At 42.0% G+C, this 26410-nt stretch overlaps 1 protein-coding gene across 2 annotated transcripts in view; it reads left to right on the top strand.

Annotated features, from left to right (window-relative positions):
- Positions 1-5050: 5050 nt before the first annotated feature.
- The window catches only part of LOC137175976 (uncharacterized), a 59600-nt gene continuing 38240 nt past the window's right edge, over positions 5051-26410 (top strand). Inside the window, exons 1-6 of one of the 2 annotated variants that reach the window (XM_067581923.1) lie at positions 5051-5380; positions 8531-8596; positions 15313-15496; positions 17738-18289; positions 19227-19691; positions 23255-23407. In XM_067581923.1, coding sequence (XP_067438024.1) covers positions 5213-5380; positions 8531-8596; positions 15313-15496; positions 17738-18289; positions 19227-19691; positions 23255-23407 — 1588 coding nt within the window. In that variant the 5' untranslated portion in view covers positions 5051-5212. The remainder of the gene's footprint in view (positions 5381-8530; positions 8597-15312; positions 15497-17737; positions 18290-19226; positions 19692-23254; positions 23408-26410) is intronic. The other variant, XM_067581924.1, reaches the window with a different exon arrangement.

A 26410-nucleotide genomic window follows, 5' to 3' on the forward strand; every position in this document is an offset into this window, starting at 1 on the left:
GAGGAGAAAAAAAAAAAAAGTTTTGGGGAAGCAACAATCACTTTGTCTGCTGCCTTGTGTATGTAAAATTTATGCAGCGCTCCACCCCTCCACCCTTTTCCAACTCTTTTTGCTGTCTTTTTTTTCTTTCTTTAAAGAGCGTCACCAGTGAATAGACTACATGCATAGTTTGGAGTCTTCCTTTCATCCTTACTTGAAAATAAATTGAATGGTCCGTTCTCGAGTGAGTGCAGTCCAGCGGCAGGGATCTCAAAACAGGAATACACTCTCTCGTTCTGTTCTGTTCATCTCTCACTCGATAGAAAATTTTCAGCCAGCGCAAACAACATTTACCTAAATATATTTTTTCAGATGGATTTTATCTTAATCTCATTGGTGCACTCTCACATAAGCAAGAAAGTCTATAAAAATAGTCTCTCTGCTCATCGTTCACATTTCTGATGAGTGTATAGAGAGCAGATACGAGGAGAAGCTGGTCAGAGTTTACGAGCGAAGCCTGAAAAGACAATAAGGTTTAATTTTACTGATTTACAGGTAAAATTATTGGGGGGAAACGTTTCCGTGTTGCTTTTTGCTTCAACAAACACAATCACAATGCAGACAGTTTTTAAAGCAGAGCCTGCAAGATTTGTACTCTGCATAAAATCAAATGCAGCAAACTAAAATGTTTCTGTAATGTAAAAACAGAAATACTCATTGAATGAAGTGCACAAGTTGTCCTTCCAATTAGTTCATAATTAGATGCTATAATTCATGTCCTAAACCATTTGTCTGTGTCATAAAACATTGTGCATATTCAGTGTGTATTGTTCCCAGATATCTGAACTCCACTGCTTTAGATTTTCCTCCTCGTTTCATTTTAACATCTAAAACTTTTCATCGATTGACACCAAAATAATTTATTAGGATCTTTCAACCAAACATTTTTTTCAATCCCTCTTCCACCACTCATAGCTTAAATCATAGTAACTTCAGATTGTCCAGTTGTGCTTCAAATCTATCAAAGCTATTCCTCGATGAAACAAAATACTCATGACTCATAATAAGTTACAATCAGGATTTAAGTTCAGGGGGAAAAAAAACATCCTTATATATTATTTATTTAGAGGTTAACGCTCAAAAACTCAACTAATCCGCTTCATCGAGACTGTCAGTGTGTGTGTGTGTTGTTTGATGGGACACAGGCCTGGCAACGCAAGCTGGCAACGCCACAACTTGTTGATTCTGATTCAAATCTTAAATCCTGATTAGCGGAGGTCTGCGACTTTACTTTTTGCCAACAGAGGCCAACTTCAAACCAGTGAGGATAGACAGACAGAAAGAAGTTATGATATGAAAGAACCAAAACTGTTTTAACTTTAACTGATTGAAAAAATAGCTTTTAATACATCTTAAGTATTGGATAAACATATGCATGATTAAAATTATTCATGCAGGGACACTCAGATACCAACATCTGATACCTCATGAGTCAAGAAGACACAATGATATCTGATGTACATGATCTGGGTTCCAGTATACCCAAAGAAAGAGTTTATGACATTACACCACGTCTGAATCTTCGTTTGGAACTTGCAAACAAGTTATCGCACAGATTATACAGAGATTTTAAAAACATCTTAGGCTACTTGAAAGCTGCCACCACTTGTAGCAACTATATTTGCTGTTGATCCCCCCCCCCCCCTTGTTCCTGAGGCACCAGGGGACCAGACCTTGTGGGTGAACTGACTAATCTTGAAATGCTGCAACCATATTGAAAGAGAGGGCATGAACTGAGAGATACTGGGACCATATTGTGCTGCGTGTCAAAGGGCTTAGCTGACAGATTGATGAGATGAGGAAATAACGGAGCTAACCGGGGGGCGGGAGGGAGGGGTGGAGAGAGGGGGGGTGGGGATCCCAGCATGGCACGGCAACCAGGGCTTGGAGTCAGAGCAGGACTCCCCGCAGGCCTGCCAGGCAAAGCCGGTGCAGGTCAGCGCTCTTTGATTCTGGGTCCCGCAGCCGACAAAGGGCAGCACGCAGTGGGCAGGGCTGCTTTCCTTAGAACAGCATGAAAGCCCTTGTAATGGTATTTTTATGTGTTTTCTGAGAGGCTTTGTCAGCTTTTGTGTACTGATGTATGTGTTTATTTGTGTGTGTGTGTGTGTGTGTGTGTGTGTTTGTGTGTGAGTGTGTTTTAGCATTTTTTTGACTACAGTTTAATCTACTAGAGAGAAAGGATTGAAAATTAATTAAATGTTCATCTAAATAGTGCTTTATTTTATTCAACATTCACAATCAACATCACTATAAATGTGCCAGTGCTAGCTAAGTGGCTAATTTTGCAACTGCTGTCCCTCAGCTAGATGTTTTATTAGCCATTTAATTAACAGTAAAGCAGATTTAGAATTAAGACAAGAGAAAAGAGGTGAAAAAGATTTTTTAAAAACTTTTATTTCTTTCAAAAATGAAAATAAATAAAACATCTATATTTGGACACTGGATCAAATGACTACTTGTTCATGAAACGAGTGGCTCGTAGTACAAACACAGAGAATTATCAGACTCTGCAGTTCCCCTCAGCTTTATGGAGCATTTTAGTGTCTTTCAGCTCTTTGTTTTGGTTTTGATTTAGTGTCATCATCCTCATTAGTGTAGTTTTTGGATGCAACAGGTAGCTATTTGTTTTCAGTAAAAAAAAAAAGCTCTAAAAACCTAACTGTACACTACCTGCTCAGCACCAAACAGCAGACAGACACAGTTAGTGACTAGCTGGTGAACATATTGGAGCATCTAGCAGCTAAAAAGCAAAATATGTCATTGAGAACGAAACCTCGCTAAAAGTAGAGTAAATATTGGACTTATATTTATTGGGTGACCAGAAAAACAACTTTGAATGAATGCTAATGTTGTTGTGTGTCTGCTGGATGTTTAAATAGGCCAATGTTTGTTAGCACATGTTGTGTTTACAGCTTGATTGAGGAGTCTCTCAATCAAAACAATAACAAAAGACGTTTGCTGACATTGTGAAGTAGTGTAGGATGATGGGAGTCTTCATTGTTAAACAACCACCATTGCCAATAAAAATTGATCTGACGTGACTCGGACAGAAGAAGAAAAGAAGAGAGGTGAAATCATGTTCACGGACGAGGTAATGTATTAAAGCTATATTTACATTTATGTCATTTCATTCTAATGAAATAGCCACAAGTAACGTTCGCTAATGTTCACGTTACAGGGACGGCTTTGGTGACAGAACACGCAGCAAATGGCAATGAATAATTGTGCTCCATCACGAGTGAGCAATACAAACAGAAGTAAACAATAGAGTTGCTAGCTAGCTAGTTTGTCGAATTCCTTCCTCACTCTCTGACGTATCATCTGGTCTTTCCTGTGTTTCCCTGGAAGTTATAGTAAGTATAGGGCGTAAAGGGGATATGACGCCACTGACAGGCAACCAAATGAAACGGACGGTTACCTTGATTAAATTTACAGACTTCTCAACATTTGGGATAATGTAAGAACACAACTCAACAAAATATATCATGTAAGTCTAGTCATTTTTAGACTTTTTAATGCAGAAAAGTTACATATTATGTCTTTAAGAGGACTTTAAAAAAAATTGCTTTAGACAAGGACATCACACACTGACCAACATCACTGTAAATGTGCCAGGACTTCATGTGAAATCAAAACAAGAGAAACAAGTTGAAAAGCAGTTAATTAATAAAATGTTTTCAGTGAATTGATTATCCAAGACAATAAACAAACCTACATAAAATATATAAGTTACAGTCCACCACTAAGGTACAGTCTTGCTTTGAGAGAAGGACGCACTGACTATGCAAAAGTTCTCCTTATAACAAAATAAAAGCAAAAGCAGCACACCACCCATGCCAAAAAAATACTGCGATTCCCAACCTTACTTCCCCTCACACAATGCATTTTCTTGCAGTGTCTTAGCAACTGGTATTGTGGCATCTGGATTACCCTAAAATGCACTGCAGAGCCCCCGTAGGGCCTGAACAGAGGGACACCTCAGGCAGAGTGTGCTTTACGAAGGGAGATGTAAAGCAAAGGTCTTGATCTCAGATGGTCCCAAGAAGCTTTAATACATGTCACAAGTTGTGCTATTATAAATCAAATGATTTTCATGTCTCTCTCTTTTTTTCTTTGCCAGTTTTACAGAAATGAAATAAAACAGACTCTTGTTTTTACTTTTGATTCTGCAGAAGACAAATGTCTCCGGATTTGGACCAAGTTTAAAACATATTTCTGAGCTGAAGGCTGAAGTGGGACATGGGTTGTGTAGGGGTTGGCTGCTTGTGTCACTGCTGTAAGTGTTTAGTCTGGTCACCATGGAAAACACTGACTACTCCCCACTTGTCCAGAGCCTTTGTTAATATTATACCAAGAACCTATTTACTTGGATTTTCCTGCTCTACAAATCTGAAGATGAAGAACCTCGAGCCCAAGACACACTCTAGATAATAAGCTTTGATTGGAGATACAGATAGAGGGCTGTTCAGAACATGCACACACTCACACACAGAGGCACATACACACCACAGAGCTCTGATTTGTGGAATTGATAGGGTCCATTGTTTCCACAGAGCTTGTCACTATATGCCCTGTAATGTAATTAAGGTCAAGAGATTTATGCCGCTGTATAGCAGCCCAGAACCTGATCCATGTTGTGTCTGGAGTCGGGTTGAAAAGCCCTCTCTCTGTCCAGCTGGTCCTGATTTCTGCTCTGGCCTCTGTCACTGTGTGAGGCTACAGTGCTGTTCACTGCTTAATTGAAAGCTTTGGTTTATTGTCGGTCTTGTTTTTGTGTTGCATGTGCAAAAAACACAGGGCTGATGTGCATTGTTAGCCTGAAAACTTGTAGCAAACTCAGAAGGGGAATATTGTTTTGTGCCCAGACTCTGTGCCTTTTGTTTGCCAAGGAAGTGATGTGCATGAGAGAGTTGCACCAGTTTAGCAAGATGGTAATTATTAACAGCCATAAGCTATTTAAATAGACTGCATTTTTTTAGCCTCCCACAGAGAGGCATATCAACAGGAAACTGTTGTGTTCGCTCAGTTCTCTAGTCTAGAGTGAAGGTATTATCAAAAACTTTCCTTGGGGAAGTGTCAGTGTTTTTTTGCTACTTTAGGACTTAAAGGGTGAAATGTTCATCTTTTGACAGAGAAAATGAGTAAATTGAAAGACTAGGGCTTATTGGACATGTCTGTTGTCGAGAGAAGAACAGCTCCAGAGCCTCACTTGGAAAACAGACCTTCCAGAAATCAGGATTTTATGCGTCCTCGGAGGTTTCTGGCTCGGCCCAGGCATCCCCTCAGCATGAGCACCTGGCTGCCTGACGGCTCCCGCTCTGCACACCACGCGCACAGGGTGAGTCCATCCATGCCCACCCAGCTCTTCCTAAATCCACAGCTGAGCGGCCTGCTGCCGCCACCGCCCACAACTCCAATATCCCAAATGAAAGACACGTCAAACGCTGCTGAATGAGCCCCATGTAGAGAACATGAGAGAGAAGATCCGTAAGACCCGGAGCATCTGTCCACCTCTCTGACACTAATGAATGTTAAGTAGGTTAGCTGCTGGTGTGCCACTGTCCCACTGGTCATTGTGACCGGTGGTTGCAGCGGGGCTGTGCTTTTGTCAGGGTGCGCCAACCCCCTCTGAGACATCTAAAATGGCTGGACCGCTTACTCCTGCGCACACAATCCCAGCGCCAATAGTCGCCATATTGATCCCCCTTGCTTGCAGATTAAAGCATAAAAGGAGCTCTGTTTTACCAGCAGGGGTCCCTACTGACTCCCAGAGCTCATTTCAGGGTCACAGAGTCCTTGCAGTCCCCTGACCCGGACCCCGACGTGAACACACACAAACACCGGTGCGGGGCAGGACAGAAACCTTTCCAGGGATGAACCCCATTAAACAGGATTGGTCGGATGCTCACATTCACGGCTCATTATAGCTGACCCCGGGCTTTCTCTCTCTCAATCTGGGTGCTCCCCTATTCTGTCTCTGGCTCTAACCTGGCCAAAACCATGCTGAGGTGGTCACCCTTGCCTTTTGTTTGCCATTGATAGCTCAGCCGTTTGCTTGATTGTCTTCTGAACTGGATCTCCTCATCTGTTGTGTTGCGCTGCATTGACGAGTTCCCGTGGCGTCGCTTTTTAAAGTTTTGTCCGTGCTTTGGCAACTGTGTAGCTCTTTTGTCTCAATGTTAGTTGGTTTAAATAATAATGTGTGTGTTGGTGTGTCCTTGGTGCTGACCTCTGCAGGATGCGGCTCTGATCTCTGGCTCTCTGTTCAGTGCCTGCTCCCTTAATTAAACGTTGATTAAATGCCTATTAATGTGCTCTGACTCACAGACAGGGTGTAATCAGGTGAAACGGAATTAATAAAACATCCAGCATAGTGCTCAGGAGAGAAGGAAGGGCTCCCCTGAGAAAGACAGACAGATGGCGGCAGGAATCACCAGAGAGAGGAAAAAGCAGAGTGGGAGAGGGGATAAAGCAAAGACCAGCCACCACTTTGGTGATTAGCTCTAAATTGGTAATTTGATCTGGCCTGTTCCACCTACTCAATATTGATAAGATTGCCCATATTTGACCATATTTCCCCCTGCTGGCTCACACTGGCAGCACAGCACTTCCTGTCCACTTGAGTCCTGTCAGCCCACGCCAAAATGCTTTCGACGAATTTGACAGGAAGTACCTTGAGGTGGAGTCTGTGTGGAAAAGGGGGAGATAGATGCTGTCAACACATGCACAGTGGAAATCCCATCTGCCAGGAATCTCCTTAATCTCATCATCTGAATTGAACAAGGAAAAGAGGAGCAGCAATCACTTTAGACAAACTCTCTATGGGATTATGTGTTGTATGTACAATGACGGGTCAAACGATGACATCAAAGGCAGAACAGGGCTATTGATGGATGCATTATTTTTAAAGCTAACAGAGCGCTAGCTTAGTTTTTGGAGTGGTTTTACAAATTAATGCCATTTAGATGCCTTTTTTAATCTTTATTGTCATCAAATTGTCATCTGTATTATTAGCAAAGCTGCTGAGAGTGAAACTTAATTCGTGACCTTGGAAGTAGTAGTTTAAGTTCTATTTACTAGCTATACTGGAGCTTTTGGTTATATCACACTATCTTCATCAGCCATCTTCAATTTGTCCAGTTGTCATGGACCTGTGAATGTACAAATTTCCATTTTTCTGACCATCTGAAAAAGTACTTTGCACTTTTGATGTTGTGTTTTTGGTTTTTCGAAGGCAAAAAAAGACAGTCTTGCCCTTTTCTTTGCCTTATTTTCTGTTTCAGTTAATTTAATTTCTCCATTTTGTTGTCATAGGCGTCCCCAACCCCCAAGCCACTTCATCCTCTACTGTCTGAAAATGTACTTGATTTCACATTCAGCGTATAATTAGTAACAGCAAGGTCATTGGGCCACAAGCACCCATGATTCACTGGGAAACTGGTTGTTGTTCCCCACTCGCTTCATTATTCGGCCGCAATTAAGGCTCCTATTAAGGACGGAAGAGTTGCGAGGTATTTTTGGCATAATGTGCATAATCATATGTGGTGTGCTTTGTTGAATACAACAGGTACAGCCTAAATGAAGCCAATAGACAAAGGCGGTGAGACGACCAGACCTGACGCTGCCCTCTAGCCTCTCATAGTGGCAGTGAATGGGTTTGAGAGTCTGGCACAAGCTGGCAGAGAGCTTCACACCAGTGCACTCCAAAGGAAAGGGAGACACACATCAAGCTCCATTGTTCTCCTACCCTCCGAGCCTTTCGTGCCCCCTGTCACCCACTCTGGTCTGAGGTTACAGCCCATGAATAGAGGGTGAGTCCTGGGAGGATTTGCTCTGTTGCACCCTGGAGTGGACTGACTACTGGAGCTGACTCGGTGCTTCTGGGAGCTGCCAGGAGCTGCAAAGAGAGATGGATGAGCTGCTGTGCTGACTGCTGAGCATTGGCTGGTGATGTGTCTCCAGTGATGGATGAGTTAACACAGCGCCCCCTGCTCCGTGGGTCAAACTGTTGCGCCCTGCTCATGAGACCACCATACTGTCCTGAAGAAGCTTCAAAGTGAAAGAGAGGAACAGACGTTTTGTAAACTGAGCAGATGGAGGAAAGTGGTTGCGTGGGAGAGCAGACTCCATCATTGAGTCCTTAGCTTCTGCTGTACTAGCTCAAAGCACTGGAGGTGTTTCACAGGAGCTCAATAATCAAGACAGAGGGGTTATTAATGCACTGGTGGGGGGTTAAATGTCTCTGGAGAGCCCTCTCACTGTGTGGCTTTACATTTGTTTTACCAGGCTTCAGTCATTGTTCTCAGCCTGGAGGCCCGCAGAGCAGGAGATTGAGCTACTAAAAGCAGTTCATCTCTGAACTCCTTTGATTGATCGATCCCAATCTAGTTCTCATAGATCTGTTTTTAAAAAATTGAATATGTAAATGTGCTGTTTCTGTTGTCAATACGTCTGTGTTCTTATTTGGCTTTTTTTCTGTTTCTTACAGAGACCCATTTATGTGTCTTTTGTCAGCAAGGCCATCTTATGGGATAAAGGACTCTGCCACGAGACTGTGAGTGCTCAAACACTATTTGAACTGAATGATTCTGCAACGTTTGAGAGCAGTTGTAGGCATGCAACTAATGATTCAAGTCTGTCAATTATTTTTACATTAATCAATTAATTGATTGTGACATTTCAGAAAATAGTGAATAATGACCATCAAAAACATCCAAAGTGATATCTTCAAATTGCTTGATTTGTCCAACAAACAAAACCAAAAGACTGCAGCAAATCCTCACCTGAAACCAGCAAATGTTTGGCTTTTTTAGTCGCCCTAGTGGCATCGCTCTAGTGCTGCCAATGTCGGCCTGTCAGTCAGTTCACCACTTCAGTCCAGACTGCAACATCTCAACAGCTACTGTAGATATACTGGCACAACATTTTGTACAAACATTCATGGTTCCAAGGCGACGAATCCTAATGACCCCTGACCTTTCCTCTAGTGCCACCATGAGGTTGACATTTGTGGTTTTGAGAGAAATGTCTGGACAACTATTTGATAGATTGCATTGAAATTTGATGCAGACATTCAGGTCCAGCGCTTAAATTCTTCATTTAGCACTATCATAAAGTTAAAACTTTAGTCCAATACTTTCCCATCAGCCTCAGCTGTACTTATTGGTAATTAATCCGTAAATTTCACATGCTAACTCTCTGGCAACAATAGCAAATATTATTCCTGCTAAACATCATCACAGAGTTGCTAGCGTGACTGTAGACGTTCAGTCTTGTTTAGTCATTAAAAAAAATAGTAAAAATTGCATCACAATTTGTAAGAGTCCAAGATGATGTCTTCAAACGTCTTGTTGTTTCTGATCAACATCCCAAAAACTCAGAATACAATGATTTAAAACAGAAACCAGCACCAAGTTTGTCATTTTTGCTTGATAAATGACAAAAATGATTCATCCATTATAGGATTTCTTCACTGGGACAAATTTTTAACGTTCAATTTCAATAAAGGCTTTTTTTTTTAAAAATTATACAAAATCTGAATATGTTTGCCTTTCCCCTAATAAGCAAAAAGAAAGACACACACACACACATACACACACTCTTCTTATTCTCTCCTCTAACACTCACAAGTCCCCACCTCTCCCCTTTTCTCAAAAGAGTCTGGGAGTGGATGTGCCACAATTAACAGTGGAGTTGCCATGGGGACAGCAGAGTGTGGGCTGGCTTCCTGTCTTGGCCTCTGGTTAAACAAACAAGTAAAGTCAGCAGACAAAGACGCTCGCTGGTCCTTACAGCCTCATTTACATCCTCAACTGCCTTCAGCACTTCTGCATTCAGCAAGTTCATCAGACCTGGCATCACCCTCCGTTTCTGCTCCGCCACTGCAAAATCTTATAAATCACGAGGGCATTGTGATGGTAAAACTGCTCCCGTCATACAGTGGCACAACTTTTACAACAAGGGTGTCCCTGTCTAAACAGACAGACAGCCGACAAGAGGCTGTTGACCCATCGGTCTGCTTTATATAGGCGTCAAAAGCTCCTGTACTGTCACCCGGGACACAAGCTGCAATGGGACAGTCCAGGTCAGAATGCACAGGTGCCCAAACAAGGCAACAGAGTTGCAGAGCTCCGCTTGAAACCTTAATATATGTGTTTTTGCACAAACCCCTGGTTTTATGGTTTCAGCGGTATGTTTAGTTGTTTACTTAAATTGTGACAGTGAGACAAGTAAAGCTTCATTACTCTTTGCACTTGTTACCAAAGCTGAAACCTCTTATACAGAAGACTTACAGTAGCTTTGACAAGTTTTGCTTTATTGTTAAGTTTCATCCTGTTCTTTTTATACTTTTATTTCTATTGTATGCTAGTTTGTACTTTAACTCCACTACATTTTAGAGGGATATTGTACTTTTTACTCTTTACCTACTTTCTACTTTACATTCATCAGACATATTTACAAGATGCCTCCAGACATATTTTAAGACATCTCTGCTTTGAATAATAAATTGTGTCTGAGACCAGTCTTCTACAAACAGCTCGATTACCTTAGAAACTACATCTTCTCCTTCTCCCTTATTGAAAAATCCAGAAGCTATGAATATATGTAAATATTTTTCATTTCGAAAGTTGACCTGCTGAGAAAAAGATGTCTCCCACAACACTGAAAAGTCCATTCTCAATGTTTGTGCACTGCAGGCTACAAGTTACCACATCACACTTGGTTTCAAAACTAGTTGCGAAGTCACAAAATCATGCTCGTATGTACACATCTTTAACTTTAAGAGGTCTTATAATATGTCTTCAAACTTGTAGTCTTCAGCCCCAACTGCTGCTGACTTAAATAACATCACTTTAGGCAATTTATCAGACGTAGCTCCCTCTGGAGCCACAAAAAGTTTTATGCAGCTATTTTCAGACACACAGTGCTGCTCCCCAACACCTGAAAACTGACTTTGATGTATAAAATCGTTCCAGTTCCCCTTTTAACTAAAGAGCCTGAGCACTTCTTCCTCCACTGCATGTCATTTGGAGTGGTGTCATCCTGTGCTTTGCTGTGGTGTGTTGCGTTGTTTCAGGATGTGGGGGGCTTCGGGAGGAGAGCTGACGGGCCCTCTGGGGCTGCGTGGGCCTGAAAAGCGGGGTCATTGTCTAACTATCGAAAGTAGAAAGTTGCTCTGAATGCTAAGCTGCATCTGAGCCTGGCTTCTGACACGAGCTGATAATCAGATTTACTCCCCTGAATCCGCCGGACTCCACAATGCGCCCCACTGTCGTCGTCCCCCGCTTCGCCTCTCGCCGGCCCCCTCGCCAGCATCCCGACCCTTCATCCACCCTCCCTCTACCCCTGCAGCAAAGCTAATTACACCCCGCAGAAACACAAATCTCCATGATTTAAAAAGTCACTCTTTTTCAGGGGTTTAACCTTGTTAGGGCCTAAGCCTGGCTTTCTTGTGCATCAGCTCTGTGAAGAATTCTCTGTTCCTGCAGACACTGGGACATAGACACACTTCTGTCTTTGCTCGTAGTCGTCCGCCTGTCAGAGGGTTCACTCGGAGGCAGTGTAATTAAGTGCGTGTGTGTGTGCGCATGTGTGTCTGTGTCAGCTTATGTATGCTTGCGTTTGTGTGTATATGTGTGTATCAGAGTGTGTTTAGGGGTGAGGGGGGGTGAAGGAGCACACGCAAGTCTGTCCTCTGCAGGCCATCTGGGACTCTGACTAACTAATAGACTTCCTACATTCATCTAGCAGCACTACTTGTACATCTCAATCAGGGAGCTGTTGACCACAAACAGGCCCATAATGACATTAGCCAGTTCTGGCTGTGTGAGGACAGCGTGTGGGTTGCCTGACGCCAGGAGGTCAGCCTGTTTCCTGGGGGCCTGCAGGGGCCTGAAGGAGCCCACACAAGTGTTATGGGTGTCCATAGAAGATACAGTATTACCTACTGTCCCTGCTGGAAATGCTTTCCTACAATAATTGACACATTGCAATGATGTTAAACCCTTTTCCAGTAATTACTGGTGCAGCAGAGAGCTATTTTCATTTCAATAATTTAAATGATTCAACTTTTGACTTCAGTAAATTCAGTAAATATTAGATTAAAGATGCATTATCCAAAAAACACAATATCCAACTTCCTTCTCCTGATGCATTTTTTAATATAATCCCTTCAGTTTAGATGAAAAATAGAGAAAAGTTTACTTTGTCAAGCATAAGGGCATTGGCTGGTGATCATTCCCTGATCATCCCAAGACCACACAAGTTGAATGATGCTAAAATTATTGACAATAATATCACAATATTGAATGATACATCTGGTTTATTAGAACATACATTGGTCTTATTTCCATAGTTTTGGCCATCGTTTCTATCAGTTGTGATAACACTGAACAGCAAGCAAGAACCACAAGCGGTCAGACAAGTGTGACAGGTTGTAAAGCAACAATTAAGCCAGTTTACCAACTTTATTTGGAGGTAAACCCGAATGTGAGCCAACCTGAAATGTTGATAATACTCCCTCATTGCAGAAGAAAAAGTTTGGTACAGCAGGTGAAAGTTGAACCATGCAGGGAGTTGGTTTTTAAACTGTAATGATGTGGCAGTTTGGGTAATAACTTTACTGTTTGTCTTTGCTTTTGTCTTCCGAATATGTTCGCCTAAGTTGGGGCTTTGTTCAAAAACTGCCTGATCATTTCACTGCACGTGTTTCTCACCGCATCAGGTTTTTTGTTTTTTTACAGAATAATGTCACCAAAAGGTCGATCAGGAGCTGTTAAATAGCTTCTGATCATATCGCATGATCTCGTAGATGTTCTGACATCAATATGTACAACAGTATGACAAATGTGTGCTTACTGGAAATCAAACGAAGCAATGAAAGCAATGAAATATAATGCACTGTTGCACCAGACAAAACTCTTCACACATGGATGACAAAAGCTTCAAAAACAATCTGTACAACGTACCACACCCTCGATCCTTAGACCCTTGATTCAGGTAAGGAAAAACTTACCCAAAACAATCTTTAACGGCAATAAAAGAAGGAAGAAACATCAGATTGGATTCCAGATTGGACAGACATGCAATAGATTACGTATTTTTTGAGTAATATTGTCTGAAAACAGCTCTCTCTTGCATAGAAAACTCTGCAGGGTGGCTGTGTTGTGATAAAAAACAGTTGTGTGTGTTTGTAAAGGCCACACAGCATCATCCTGTACTGTATGTACGATGGCGTGTATGGATGCATTAAAAGGGCTTTTTGCGTGGGTTGTAATGACACACACGTACGTTAGCATACGTGCCCGGGCGTGCCGCGCAGAAGTTCACTGGTTTGATGACACCGGCCGAGTCTAGCCTCACAAAGCCCTCGTCAGTCCTTTGACGAGCCTGAGTGACAGGTAATGAGGAGGCCGTAGGGGAGGAAGAGGAGCGTGGAGGAGAAAGGCCCCATCACCGGCTCTTGTTCTGCCGTTTCTACCTCACTTCTCCCTCTTTACATCACAAGAATGCAAATCTTTAAAGCCTCTAGATCTAAGAAAAGGGAATCAGTGGAGATGGTGCGGGGGATTTAAAAGCTGATCCTCCCTGTGTGAGTCACAGACAGTGACCCCACCTTCCTCCCCCCCCACCCCCCACCCTCCTCTTTCTCCCTCTGTCTGAAGGTCTTCTGGTTCATCATTGTATTCACACACAGATGTAGCATGTGCATTTTCTGTTTGTTTTTATTGTGTGTTAAAAGGGTGAGGAGCTGAACTTTGTTTCGGAGCCTCCGATGCTGCTTAAATCCAAGACAAATAAAAGCACTGCATCTGTGTGTGTGTGTGGATCACAGGGCCATTTATTACAATTGTTTGCTCTCTAAAGGCCACAGAGGAACTGAATGAGTCACTGGCACCGCCGCTGTACGCTGGGCTGGTTTTCACTGGTTGGCGTGCTGCAGGCAGCCGTCCCTCCACATTTTCAATATTGACCGTCCCTGCCTGCTTTTATCTCCCGTGTCCGTGACAGTGTACTCTAAAGAGTTTTATCACCCTTGAGATAATTTTCTCCCTGCTTTCTTTTAAAGCAGGAGGTTGAGAAGAGAAGAGCAGAGCGGGAGAGAAAGCTGGATGTACTTTTTGTGCTGGAGGGAGAAAGCTGTGATCTGTTTTGCGGACACAAGGGGGCAGCGGTGGTACCATGCATCATTTGAATTCTCCTCCACATACAGTACAGAAGGTTCTCTGCTGCAGGCTTTCATTTTCTGGTGGTCTGGAGCACAGCTGTTTGTCAGTGTGACTTTCACTCTGCAAACTAATTGGCATTTAGGACAAATATTCTTTGGATTGGCAGGAATGTTGAACACTGCAGAATGTTATAAAAGGTTATATGGGAGGATAACATCAAGCAATACAAAATCACCTCTTGCTATGATTAAAAAACTCCACTGTTTTGTATTGTTTTCGTCATATTAAAAATACAATATAATTCATTTTATACATTTTTTCATTTACATATTAATTCATCATGATTATTTTTTTATTTTCACTTATTTTTTCAGTTTTTATTCTTATTTATTTATTTGTTTATGATGTTTAAGAGAATTTGAATATTAAATAGATGAGCACGCCAATTTTATTTTGCACAATATACATTTTTTAATTATAATAATTTCTTGCCAGGTTAAATGAATTCTGTTAGGATTTCTGAATTTTTTAATCTTTTTTATTTCTTTTTATTCTATTAAAATTATTTGTTTAAAATACATTAAAATATATTTCTTAAATTTTTACTGTTTTTTTAGTTTGTTAAAAATATGAAATAGCACTTAATATTTAATTAGTTTTTTAAAATTATTATTCCAGTATGCTCATTTTTTTGATTTTTTGTTTATTTTTACATATTATTTGTATTATTATTGTAATTTATTTTAATTAAAATATTGCAAGTATTATTATTTCGACTTTTTTTAATCTTTTCAATTAGGTTTTAATTATTTAGAGTTTTATTTATTTATTTATTTGTTGTCTTTTACATTTTTACTTTTATTTAGACTTTTTAAAAAATAGTAACATTTTTATTTAAGCTTTTACTAATTTATTTATTGCATTGTTACTTCTTTATTCTTAATTGGCTTATTTCTTTTATGTGATCAGTTTTTATTAGTTTTTACTTACTTACTATTATTTAAAAAAGGTAGGTGCATTTGATGTGGAAATACTGAATATTCATTTCTCCAACGTTATCTTGCACCTTAATGAGCGTATTTCTACTTCTCCTCTCTTACAGACACATGCCAGTCCAAATCACCGCCCATTATTGTGTCCACGGTTCTTGTCTCACATGAAAGCCCGTCCTGAAGACCTCAGACCTCCTTGTTTCCTGAGCTCCAAGTCCAGACCACAGCCTCCATCTCAGGGGAGGACGCAGAATACAAACGCCCTCACTGCCTTAAAGACCCAAACGCTCGAGGGTGAGGCTTATCAACAAAACACCTGGTGCTTTCACACCATCTCAGACCTCAGCCTCGATGTCAGGAGGGGGGCGCTGACTCCTTTGACTCCTCTCATTAAGAATTTTTTCCTCGCCTTTTCTTCCTCTCCTGGAGCAGAGGAGGTAGAGGCCACCAAGCTCGTCGTTAGCTCTTAATCTCCCTCTGTGGTTGTGTTTGGTTAAGTGCAAATCTTGCCCATCCTCTCTGGCGAGGAAGTGCCCACAGCGCCGCCCTCCTGGTGGTCTTCTGGTGGGAGTGAAAGGCCCGAGCCTGTGAGACCTGCCGCTCCTTTCAGAGTATGGCCTCTGATGTGAAGGCATTCCTCCCAGCACTCACCTCAGCTCCACAGCAGGGCACTGCTTTCAGCATGCTGGCCTCTGTGTATGTGTGTGTGTGTGTGTGTGTATGAGTGTGTGTGTACAGCAGAGGAGGGGGGCATTTCTCAGCACTGGGGTCTAATACTAATTATTCTGCCATATGGTGGTCGCCTTCCTCACAATCGTTCTTAACCCTGCTCCCTGAAGAAACGTGCTGCGCCCAACGCCGTGGCTTTGCGCTCTAACACATGTCATTAATATGCACATTAGCACACACACACACACACACACACACACATATGCACGCATTCACGTACACTTCTGTGTGTGTGTAACAGATGGGAATGGCAGGGCATTGTAAGAAGAGCAGTGCAGAAATGTGCTCTCCAATGCGTTCTCTTTATCCCCCTGTGCTGACTCCTCTTGGCGGCAGACCCCCAGGAAACAAGAGCAGATTGTCTGACACCCTCTACACCCCCCCCCCCCCCCCCATCACACACACACACACACATACTCAGTGGTCAACAAAAAAAAAAAAAAGGAGCATAGAGAAAAGAAGGGGTGTGCAAAGGGGAAGAATGGAGAAGGCGAAAGGGAAATGGGCGGCGCTGGATGGAGTTGATGTTTGTGGAAGAGAATCTTAGAGGGATGAAAGGAAATGTTCAGAAGAAGAAAGAGGAGTTTGAGCAGGAGAGATAAGTTTGGATGGATAAAATAGTGCTACAGGTGCTTGAGAAATGGGTTTGTGTTTGTGCAGTGTATGGGTATTTTTACAGTAGTGCTGAAAACAATTAATCAAGTATCTAAATAAGTCATTTATTAAACAAAAATACCAAATAATTCACTAGTTCCAGCTAGTGAAGTGCAAATTTGGCTGCTTTAGTCCAGTTTTTATCTTCATAAATTAAATATCTTTGGGTTTGAATTGTTGGTTGGACAAAACAAGCAGCTAAATTTGCCTCTTTAGGCTCTATTCTTCACTACTTTATGGAAAATAATGAAAATGATAGTTGCAGCTCTTTCTACGTGAATGTTAAAAGTCCATTAACCAGCGTTACCAGATTTAACTGACACCAAGTAGCCCAGTTGGATCCTCAGATCTGCCTAATCACCATAAAAGTTGCTCATTTCAGATGTAGGATGGGATTTTATGTCCATCTGACATCCAAAATATGCAAATCTATATACTGTATGTTCTGTGGCCTTATACAAGTCCAAAGATGTGCCTCTCTTGTCCTCCAGTAGGCGATCAAATCTTTTAAATCATACAAAGTTAAAAGTCTTCACTTAAATGAACAGATGTAAGCTTTTACAAGGTTTTTTATCACAGAGCTGACCAAATTAGCATAACTTTTTGTTAGAGGACACCATCCAAATGGTAAAAAAATTAGCCCAAACCATCACAACCCTCCCAAAATATTTTTCATTCCTCAAATCAAATCAACAGGGGAGAAAACTGGTTAATATGGCAGCGCTGCCAATGACATTCCTCAAGCACTTGTTGCCAAAATCTGTTTTTAGGGAAACCTGTAACTGACATGACAGTCCGCCAACTCCAGCTTGTAAAGAAGATTGTGTGCATACATGCTCCCCTGCCCTCCGGTATTGTGAATATTGAGTTGGGAAACAGGCAGCTGCTCCAGTGGGGTGATTTCTCGCAGCCTTTGTTAGCAGGCCGACCCACCCAGCAGGGAAACAAGTGTTTGCTCCAGGGCTGAGGAAACTGGGAATGAAAATGCCACGAGCAGACGTTGGCAGTTTTAAAGACGACCTGCACCATGTTGACCATTAAGAAACAGAAATGTGCCTTTTATTTAACTCTGGCTCTTGCACCAACTTATCTAAACCCATGTTTAAAGCCTTAAAGTAAGAAAAAAACGTTGTGTTTTTGTCTTTATTGAAGGATTCTTCCATCTCAACCCTGACAGAAGAAGAAGTGGTGTGCAGAATGAGGGATTGACGATAGGAAGGCGTTCTGCCGTTGTTGTTCCTTGTCTCCCACTCCCTTCTACTCCGCCATGTTCAACCATCAATCCAACACCTCCCCACCAAAACATCCTTCAGTCCGACTCTGGAAAACAACAAAGCAAGCAAAAGCAACAAACAAACACTGTCCCAGCATCTCCCTCCTGCTCCCCTTTTCCTCCAGAGGAAAAAGATGAACTTCAAGGGAGGGAAAAAGTGCCACAACCTGCCCTGGTGTCCACCACAGTGGCTGCAGAGCCAGACTGGAAGCCACATCTCGGGCCTGCTCGGTCAGAGCGCTCAGAGACGCCGACCTCCACGGTCTCACACGGGTCTCTCTCAGACTTCAGTCGCCCACCTTCCAGTCTGTTCAGCCGGAGCACGAACCTCGCCAGCGGCAGGAGCAGTGTCCTGTCCAGCGGCAGGAGCAGTGTCCTGTCCAGCGGCAGGAGCAGTGTCCTGTCCAGCGGCAGGAGCAGTGTCCTGTCTGGTAAAACTTACTGTGACAATGGAGTTAGCATTAGCTGTAGCATCTCCTGTCAATACTTAAGGGATGCAACTAATGATTGTTTTCATTATCGATTAATCCACCACTGAGTTTTTTGACTAATCGATTTGTTTAATCTATAAAATGACAAAAAAGAAGAGTAAATTTTTTGTGATGTCTTCAAATTGTATCCAACAAACACCCCAACACCTAAAGATAATTACTTTACCTTGATATGAAACAGAAAAAAAGCAGTTAATCCTCATATTTGAGAAGCAAGAACCACAGAATATTTAGTTTTCTTGGTTAATTTTTGGTCAAATGACGCAATAATTTAATCAACTACTTGTTTTACTGGAATTCTTCAGTAAATAAGATGAATGGATGGGTGATTGATGGATAGAAAATTCCCCAAATCATGAGCAACAACACGTAATAGTTGTTAATCAAAAGTCATTGTAGTAAAATGAATATACAGTCTTTTACTTTTCATCTGGCAGTATGTAAATGTTTAGTTGTCTCTGCTAAACAATACAGTACTTTTCCACTATTTAAACAGTTATTAAGATACATTCTGTATAAGTTCCAGTATGGGGGAAAATCTGGTCACTGCAACAAATAGTCAGGACTAAATAAACAACAATAAAGGTTAAAGTTAGGAGGAAGAAAAACACAAATTCACAAATGATTGTTGCTCACAAATTGAAGATGAATTTGTCATACGGGGATATCGCATTTTCATTTCATTAGGTAAAAGTGTCAAAATTAACAGGTCACAAATTCCAGATTGCATGGTGCAAATACTATGACATGGGTCCCAGAACTAATTAATGTAACTGTGGGTTTTAAAATTCAGGATTACAGTCTTTATCATTTCATTAATGTAGAAAATGGTGTGTTAAATGAAGCTACTCTGTAATTTTCCTTTGTCTTTTTGCAGCAGATATCAGGGATTTAGACCCAGAGGGCAGCGTTTGTTTCTCCCCACTCCAGCCTTCCCCAGTGATGCAGTCACCTTTGGCTTCTTCCCCTCCAGCAGGAATCAACCCTCACCAATCCACATCCACGACCACGCCTCCACCCTGTGAGGTGCTCTTAGGTCAAACCAAACCCCTCTCACCTCGCCCGACTTCAAGCATCCGTCCCCGTTCAGACAAGCCTGTGAGCAGTCGTAGGAGCACCAAAAATCTCATCCAAGATACATCCATTGATCCTGGTCTCAACCCATCCTTGGACTCTGATCATGGCCTTGTTACACTGGCTTTTCCCTCCACTACTTGGTCTTCCTGCCCAAGTCCGCAAAGGACCACTTACCGCTCAGGGTCAGTAGCAAAGCTGACCTCTTCTCCTCCTCAGCTGGAGTCTCATCGCTGGCCTGTCCTGCCTCCGATCTCCCCTGTCAAAGGTGAGAAATGAGCTCTGCCGGCCACATATGGACCGTTCACAGCCTCCTCCTTGGCCGGGCGTTACACCCCTGCCCACATTCTTAAGGACGGATTGTCCTGAGCATGGCTGGACATCCACTCATAAACAAAGCCACAGAGAAATCAAAGCCTGCTGCCTTAGTGAGGCGTTCAGATGCTCCTGCCCCCATCAACACATTGTGAAAGCATTGCTGTCAGCCTGTTTTTCCCACCTCCTCCCACCCCATAATAAATAACACAGAAAGCTTTTCTTTTTCCTCTAAATCAGCAATAGAAAGGAGAGCTTTTGATGAAAAGCTGGTACCGTTTGATTCCCTGTTCAAAGGCATGAGGCCCCAACAATAGAAGTTGGGGTCCCTGCCTCGTGTGCCGTGCCTCTCCCCCATGCCTTCGCTATTCTCTGGGCTCTGAGAGGGAGACGTGTAGCCGATGGTCATAAATCCACACTGACCACCGCTCGCTGACGGCAGAACACTGAGGAGGGCCGCCACAATAGAATACCTCCGCGGCTTTCCTGCGGCCGCTAATTTACCGTTCCGAATGGGGATAAAGAACCGGGCCACTGACATCTGACTCCTCCGAGAACTTTATGAAAGAAAGCAAACAATGTGGAAATTGTGTAGGGATTTTCTCTTTTCTATCAGAGACATCTACTGTTCTCTGTGTGGTGCTGTGCTGCGGGGGGGCCCATGCTGTATCGTAGCACGCTGTTCTCTTCACCGCAGACACAGGACGAGTGTCACTGGTTCATTTATTTCACCGCAGATGGAGGCAATTCAAGCTCAATGTGGCAGCGTGTAAAGCTTAAAGGATAAGTCTGGTTTATTACAACTTGGGTCTTATTTTCGTAGTTTTGGCTGTTATTTCAGACAGTTATGATAAGACTGTTCTCATCAAAGTGACTGCTGAGATGTGGCGTGCTCCCAGATCTCAGCAGTTACCTACTGTATACTGTTAGAGTGAAGGCCAAAACTAAAGAAATTTAGTTCCCACTCAGCCCCTTGTAACACCAAGCCGTGTAAAAATACAATGGATGTAGCTACTGTGACGTCACTATTGGTTTGTGAAGCCTCAAGTTTTCATTTTGACCGTCGCCATCTTGGATTTTTGGAGCCAGAAGTGACCATATTTGGACGAGAGGGTGGAGCTGAGGCTAATGCTAACTGCTAGCTGCTAGCTCAGTTATCATGGTGGATTTACAGTCTGTGGTTAATTGTAATAACGCTAATGCTAATGCTAATGCTAATTTTCACTTGTGAACAGGCTTAAAACTATTAAAACAAAATGTACTTATCGCTGAACAAGACTTTTTTAGGTGATCAAAATGTTACAATTAACTGTCATGAACTGTGAAAACACACTGAAATAGCGATGGCTATAGCTATGCCTCTACTCTGTGAATCTGGGGATTACGCCATGGTTACATTACCTAACCAACATTGTCACCATGGTAGCGATTTGCCTATGATGGCATGCGCCTGTCACTCAAAGCGGCCACGCCCTTAATTATGCATAACTTTAAGTCTTTATTAAATTTGAATGGGTGAGTTTTGTAAAAGTTTACCCCCGTACAGTTGTCATGAACGGGGAAATTACCTATAGAGAACAAAACCATGTTTATTTCTGCTGTAAAGTTGGGCGTTTTAACATGGGGGTCTATGGGGATTGACTTTTGGAGCCTCAAGTGGCCATTTGAGGAACTGCAGTTTTTTGGCACTTCGGCGTTAGCTTCATTTTTCATCCCTGGAGGTTGCCGCTTGCCCCGAGCACGGTTTTCTCAGATCCCCCTACAATCCAGAGGTTGACCCCCAGCTGACCTGTTTTGAGCACTATCTCCAGAGTGGAACTGCCCCTTACAATGAAGCGGGGCACTGTCCCGGCCTGGCCTGCCCTCTCCTCTGAGGGCCTTTCAGCCTGGCACTGTGACCAGGAAAAGAGGGGCCACAGGCGCACAGAGAAGGCCTTCTCTTCCTCTAACTCTGTCGTATCAAACCCGCTGACCCCCACCACCACCCTTAACCTCCCCGAAAAAACTCACCCTGACTCAGTGCGGCCCTCGTCGTCCGAGAATGACAGCTGAGTTGACAGCAGCAATATGCTTTGAAGTGTCAAGTCAAGTCCTTCCATTGTCTCTCTGAGTAGAGCGTCGAGCTGCTCAAGTGCACAATAGTGCGCTGGTGTGTGTGTGCAGTTGTTCACATACTTGACTGTGTGAGGGAGGCTTGATGTGTACATTTATACTTGTCCGTGTGGGCAGACACCAAGGAGCTGAGTTTGCCTTTTCCTTTTAGAGCCTCCGTATATATTATCCTTTTGTCCGGGCCAAGCTGTTCTGCATTTCTAATGTGAGAAAAGCCTCGACAAGCCTCTTTCAGGACGACGACAAAACACGCCACCCAGTGAAACTGTTTCACTTGCTAATCCTCTCATTTCTAAACCAGGCAGAGTGAAACAGTTTTGTTTTGATATTTTGAGAGGAGATAAGGAATTAGTGATTAGCTTGACAGTTTTCTACCATTCCTCTGGAGTGAGGTCTGTGGTGATTAGGGCTTAAGGGCAGAGTTTCGTGTCCTGTGTTTATTGAAGGTGAGATGAGACTACTTTAGCCCCCCGACCTCACCTGAGGGGCACTCATGGAGGTCTGGGGTTTGTGTTGAGAGTTGTTGGCTTGTCAGAGTGTAAAAACCTGGAAGAGACAGACTTTAACTAAACCCACTACAGTACCCAGCCTAGATTTATAGTCTGATAATGCTGCATCAGAAAACGTCCTCCAGGAGCTTTTTGAGCTGTCGGCCTCTGTGGTATTCTTTGTTTATTTACACCTCATTAGTTATAAGTCAAAACTGCCCTGGAATTTACTGACATCACAAGTGGCCAAATTGTAATGTGATACATTATTTTTTAAAAATGTGTAGTGATAAAAATGATGTAACTTCTTGTTATTTTTGTGATTATCAGATTTTTTTTGCTTTAAGTGCACCACAAACAATTCCTTCCATAAACAAGTGGCCTTTTGTGTAATTGAGAATGTTGTCACCCAAGAAATCTGCCAATGAAATAAGCAAAAAATTACTCTGTAAGAGTAATTCTGCAGAGAATTAGATGAGAAGCTCGATACCACTCTCATGTTTGTCTGTTGGGTATGAAGCCATAGTTAGCTTAGCTTATGAACCTCTAAAACTCATGACTTAACAACTTAAATCTTGTTTTTTAGTCAATAAAAGCCAGTTTTTAGTCTTGTTTTGTTGAAAAATCTTACTAAGAAATATCACAAACATTTACCTTGAAACACATTTATCTCTGGTGAGATTTTAATAATCTAATAATCCTATAAAAAGATAATATGTCTGCTGAATTTCCCTTTTTGCAGTGTGGTCATGCAGTACTCCTAGAGCTTTGTTGTTATTCCTACACTCCTTTGCTGTCTTATTATTTCCTAATGCAACAGCCCACTGTGCCCACGAGCATCATTAAAGTTACATCTAATCCTCATCATCATCATGATCGTGATTATCATCAACACACCCACTCTGTGCTGTTGCAGGACGCTGCGTCTCAGCAGCATCACGTTACTCGGAGCTCAGCTGCAGTCAGTCTCATGTGTTTGACGAACTGGAGGCCATCGCTCCTCGGTCAACTTCCTGTCCGTCTCTGGACGAGCCATCAGACTCATCGGGCTGCCCTTCACCTGAGACAGGTATACACGAACACACACACAAGTCTACCTCCAAACAAAACCTTCAGTTAATGATTATTTTCATTATTGATCAGTCTATTTTTACTTGACTTATTCTTTAGTCTATAAAGTGCCATCACGGTTTCCCAGAGCCCAAGGTGAAGTCTTGAAATTACTCATGAATATTTAATTTACAATCATATAAAACACACATTTTTGTGTGACATTTTTGCTTGATATATAACTAAAATATTATCAAAAATGTTGCTGATTGTTTTTGTCAATCAACTAATTGAGTGGTGTTTCAATGCTTTCAAAACATCAACTTAAACACTGAATTTGAAGCTTTTACATTTTCAAAGAACCATTTTAATTGTGCTGATCTCGTTTAAATGCATATTACAGTATGTATGTATATATTATGAGGGGGTGTAACTAATTATGATTTACATTATTCATTAATTTTTAGTCTAAACTTTCATTTAGACTACAAAATGTCAGAAAATAGTGTAAAAAGTCCATCATAACTTCCTAAAGCCCATGTTCACATATTCAGACAGCTCTATTTTTAGAACAACAGACCCAAACCCAAAGATATTCAGTTTATACTCATGAGAAAAAAACAAAAAAGTCACATTTTTGAGGCTACCACAGAATTTGGGCATTTTTGCTTTAAAGCCTTTGATATTATGTAATATTAAGGTTTGGATAATTAGCTGCTGATTTTGTTCCAGCTCCTTTTTGAGTAAATTGCGACAAAAGGAAAACATCCATAATTGAAAAGGTGTAACAGCCAACATTGTGTTCTACTTAATGTATTTGTGTTTGTTTGTTGTTGTTTCTCTCTCTGTGTGTGGCTCCCAGTAATGTCTCAATTAGACATGCTCTCCTTCCTCTGTGACTTCTGTCCTGTTACAGACAGGGATGGGCTTATCTGAGCACTCACTGTGTCAGGTCTTTGTATCAGCCCGTGTTGGCCAACAAAGGCCGAGTAAATGCAATGTGTGTGTGCATGCCTGTTTTAGATAGCATGTGTAAATGTGTGTGTGTGTGTGTGTGTCCTGGAGATAGTTCAGTGAGCTGCGGAAAGAGACGTTAGCCAATGAAGACTTCCTCCACCTCCCTCATAGCCTGCTAATCCCTGACAAGGTGTTTAACCTGCTTGCTTGACCCGAACCTCTGTCTGACCCTGGCGACCTTTGCCCTGAGGATGTGGAAGGATCAGGGCGGCTGCTGCCACAGCAACCACGGCGTGATAAAATCAACTCAGGGGGTTAAAACTAAATGCTCTGCCAAATGTGAACTAATGCACCAGCCTGATCTTTATCAGAGATTTACATGAGGCACAATTTACATCTGTATAGAAAAGATTTAAACCTGCAGAGAGAAGGATTTTTACTAAAAAAATACAGATAATTTATTAGGCTGAATCACAAAGTGGCAGACATTTGTCAAAAACTTGTCCTCACATACAAGTGGGACCAGATGGCTTCCAAACAGGCCCATTTTTTTGCATGCAAAAAGTGCACGTTAGAGTAAAATCAGAGTAGTTGCAACAAAACATGCAGAAAGGTAGGCGGCGTGTATTTTCGCTTTTTGTGTGCAATGGATTGAGTTGTCTTCTTGTGTCTCCAGGAACATTTCGTCATCACTAATTGACATAATACAGATTTGCTTAATTGCGCAGTTGTGGTGGTGAGCAATTAAGAGCAATCTGAAACAGGAAAATCTACCCACACAAATACTTAGAAAAATTTAAAATTTAAAAAAAAAGAGACCCAAAGACGGTCAGGCCCACTCTAAAATAGACCAAAACAAACAACACCAACACTGGCAGCAGCATGATGCGCCACCAATTAAAGAGAAACTGCGGTGGAAAATAGCAGTAACACAAGTCATTTTACCCTTGAGATTTCAAATTCTCCTCACAACAAAAAAACAAGTTTTTTCTTCTGCGATCATTGTGTTGCAACACATGATCAGAGTTTATAGTGTGTCCACCCACATATCAGACATATTGACACGCAGACCGACAGCACTGCAACAGTCTCTGCCTGACCCAGTTAGACTGGAAATAATCGGGACCCAACCTGACTTGTGTCCTGGGTCACGTGTCCAAGTGGATCACTACTGAAATGACTGAATGCAGTCCGCAGCACCTGCAGAACTAAGTCTGAGTTGAGTTTGGCTGATGTAGATGATGACAGGTTGGTGAACATCACAGATTAAGATTTGAGACTTCGACTTGAGCCAGATTAAAGTCACAAAAACAAGGACGTAAAACTTTGATTGCTGTAAGACCTGACTTGATTTGAGTTTTTGGACTTTGGACAAGTTTTGAAATACCAGAACAAAAGAAAATGATTAAGGCAGCGACAGACAGACTTGCATAGCCAAAGACCAATTATTAGGCCTGTGCATTGTAAGGACTGGTCTCAGCTGTAAAACAAACACTATTAACGCAGCTTCTGTCATTTTAAGGGTTAGCATTCAGAGACTTGAAAGATTTGCAACTGACTTGCAATTTGATTATGAGGACTTGTGACCTGTATTTGCTCTAAAGGACTCTAGACATGACTTTAACTTTCTCTAAAAGACTTTAAAAAAGAACTCTGGTAAATATGAGCCTCCTCCTTGCATTTTATAGGTGTCACTCTATGATTCCTGGGTATCTAACATCCACTTTTTAAGAACCTTTCCCTTATAAAGCATCTAAATGTGTCCACACTCTTCTGTCTTTCTGACACAAAGTGGGTGGTAACTAGTGTATACAACACCTTAATCACAAGATTAGTCATTTGTTATCTGCAACTTTGTTTGCTAAGTGTCTTTCGATCTTCTGGCTACTTTTGACTAATGATGGACTAATTCCCGGCCTAACTGAAAGTGTGTCTCGTCACATTATGTTACACCCACAGTTATCCCAGGGATTTCCTCTCAACGACTCCTTAATTTATCAGCCAAGGCAACAGTTCCTTTTTCTCACCTGTGGGATTACTTTACCAAGCATCAGCACACCTACAG

The sequence above is a fragment of the Thunnus thynnus genome, chromosome 23, assembly GCF_963924715.1.
Source record: "Thunnus thynnus chromosome 23, fThuThy2.1, whole genome shotgun sequence".
NCBI classification, from domain to species: Eukaryota; Metazoa; Chordata; class Actinopteri; order Scombriformes; family Scombridae; genus Thunnus; species Thunnus thynnus.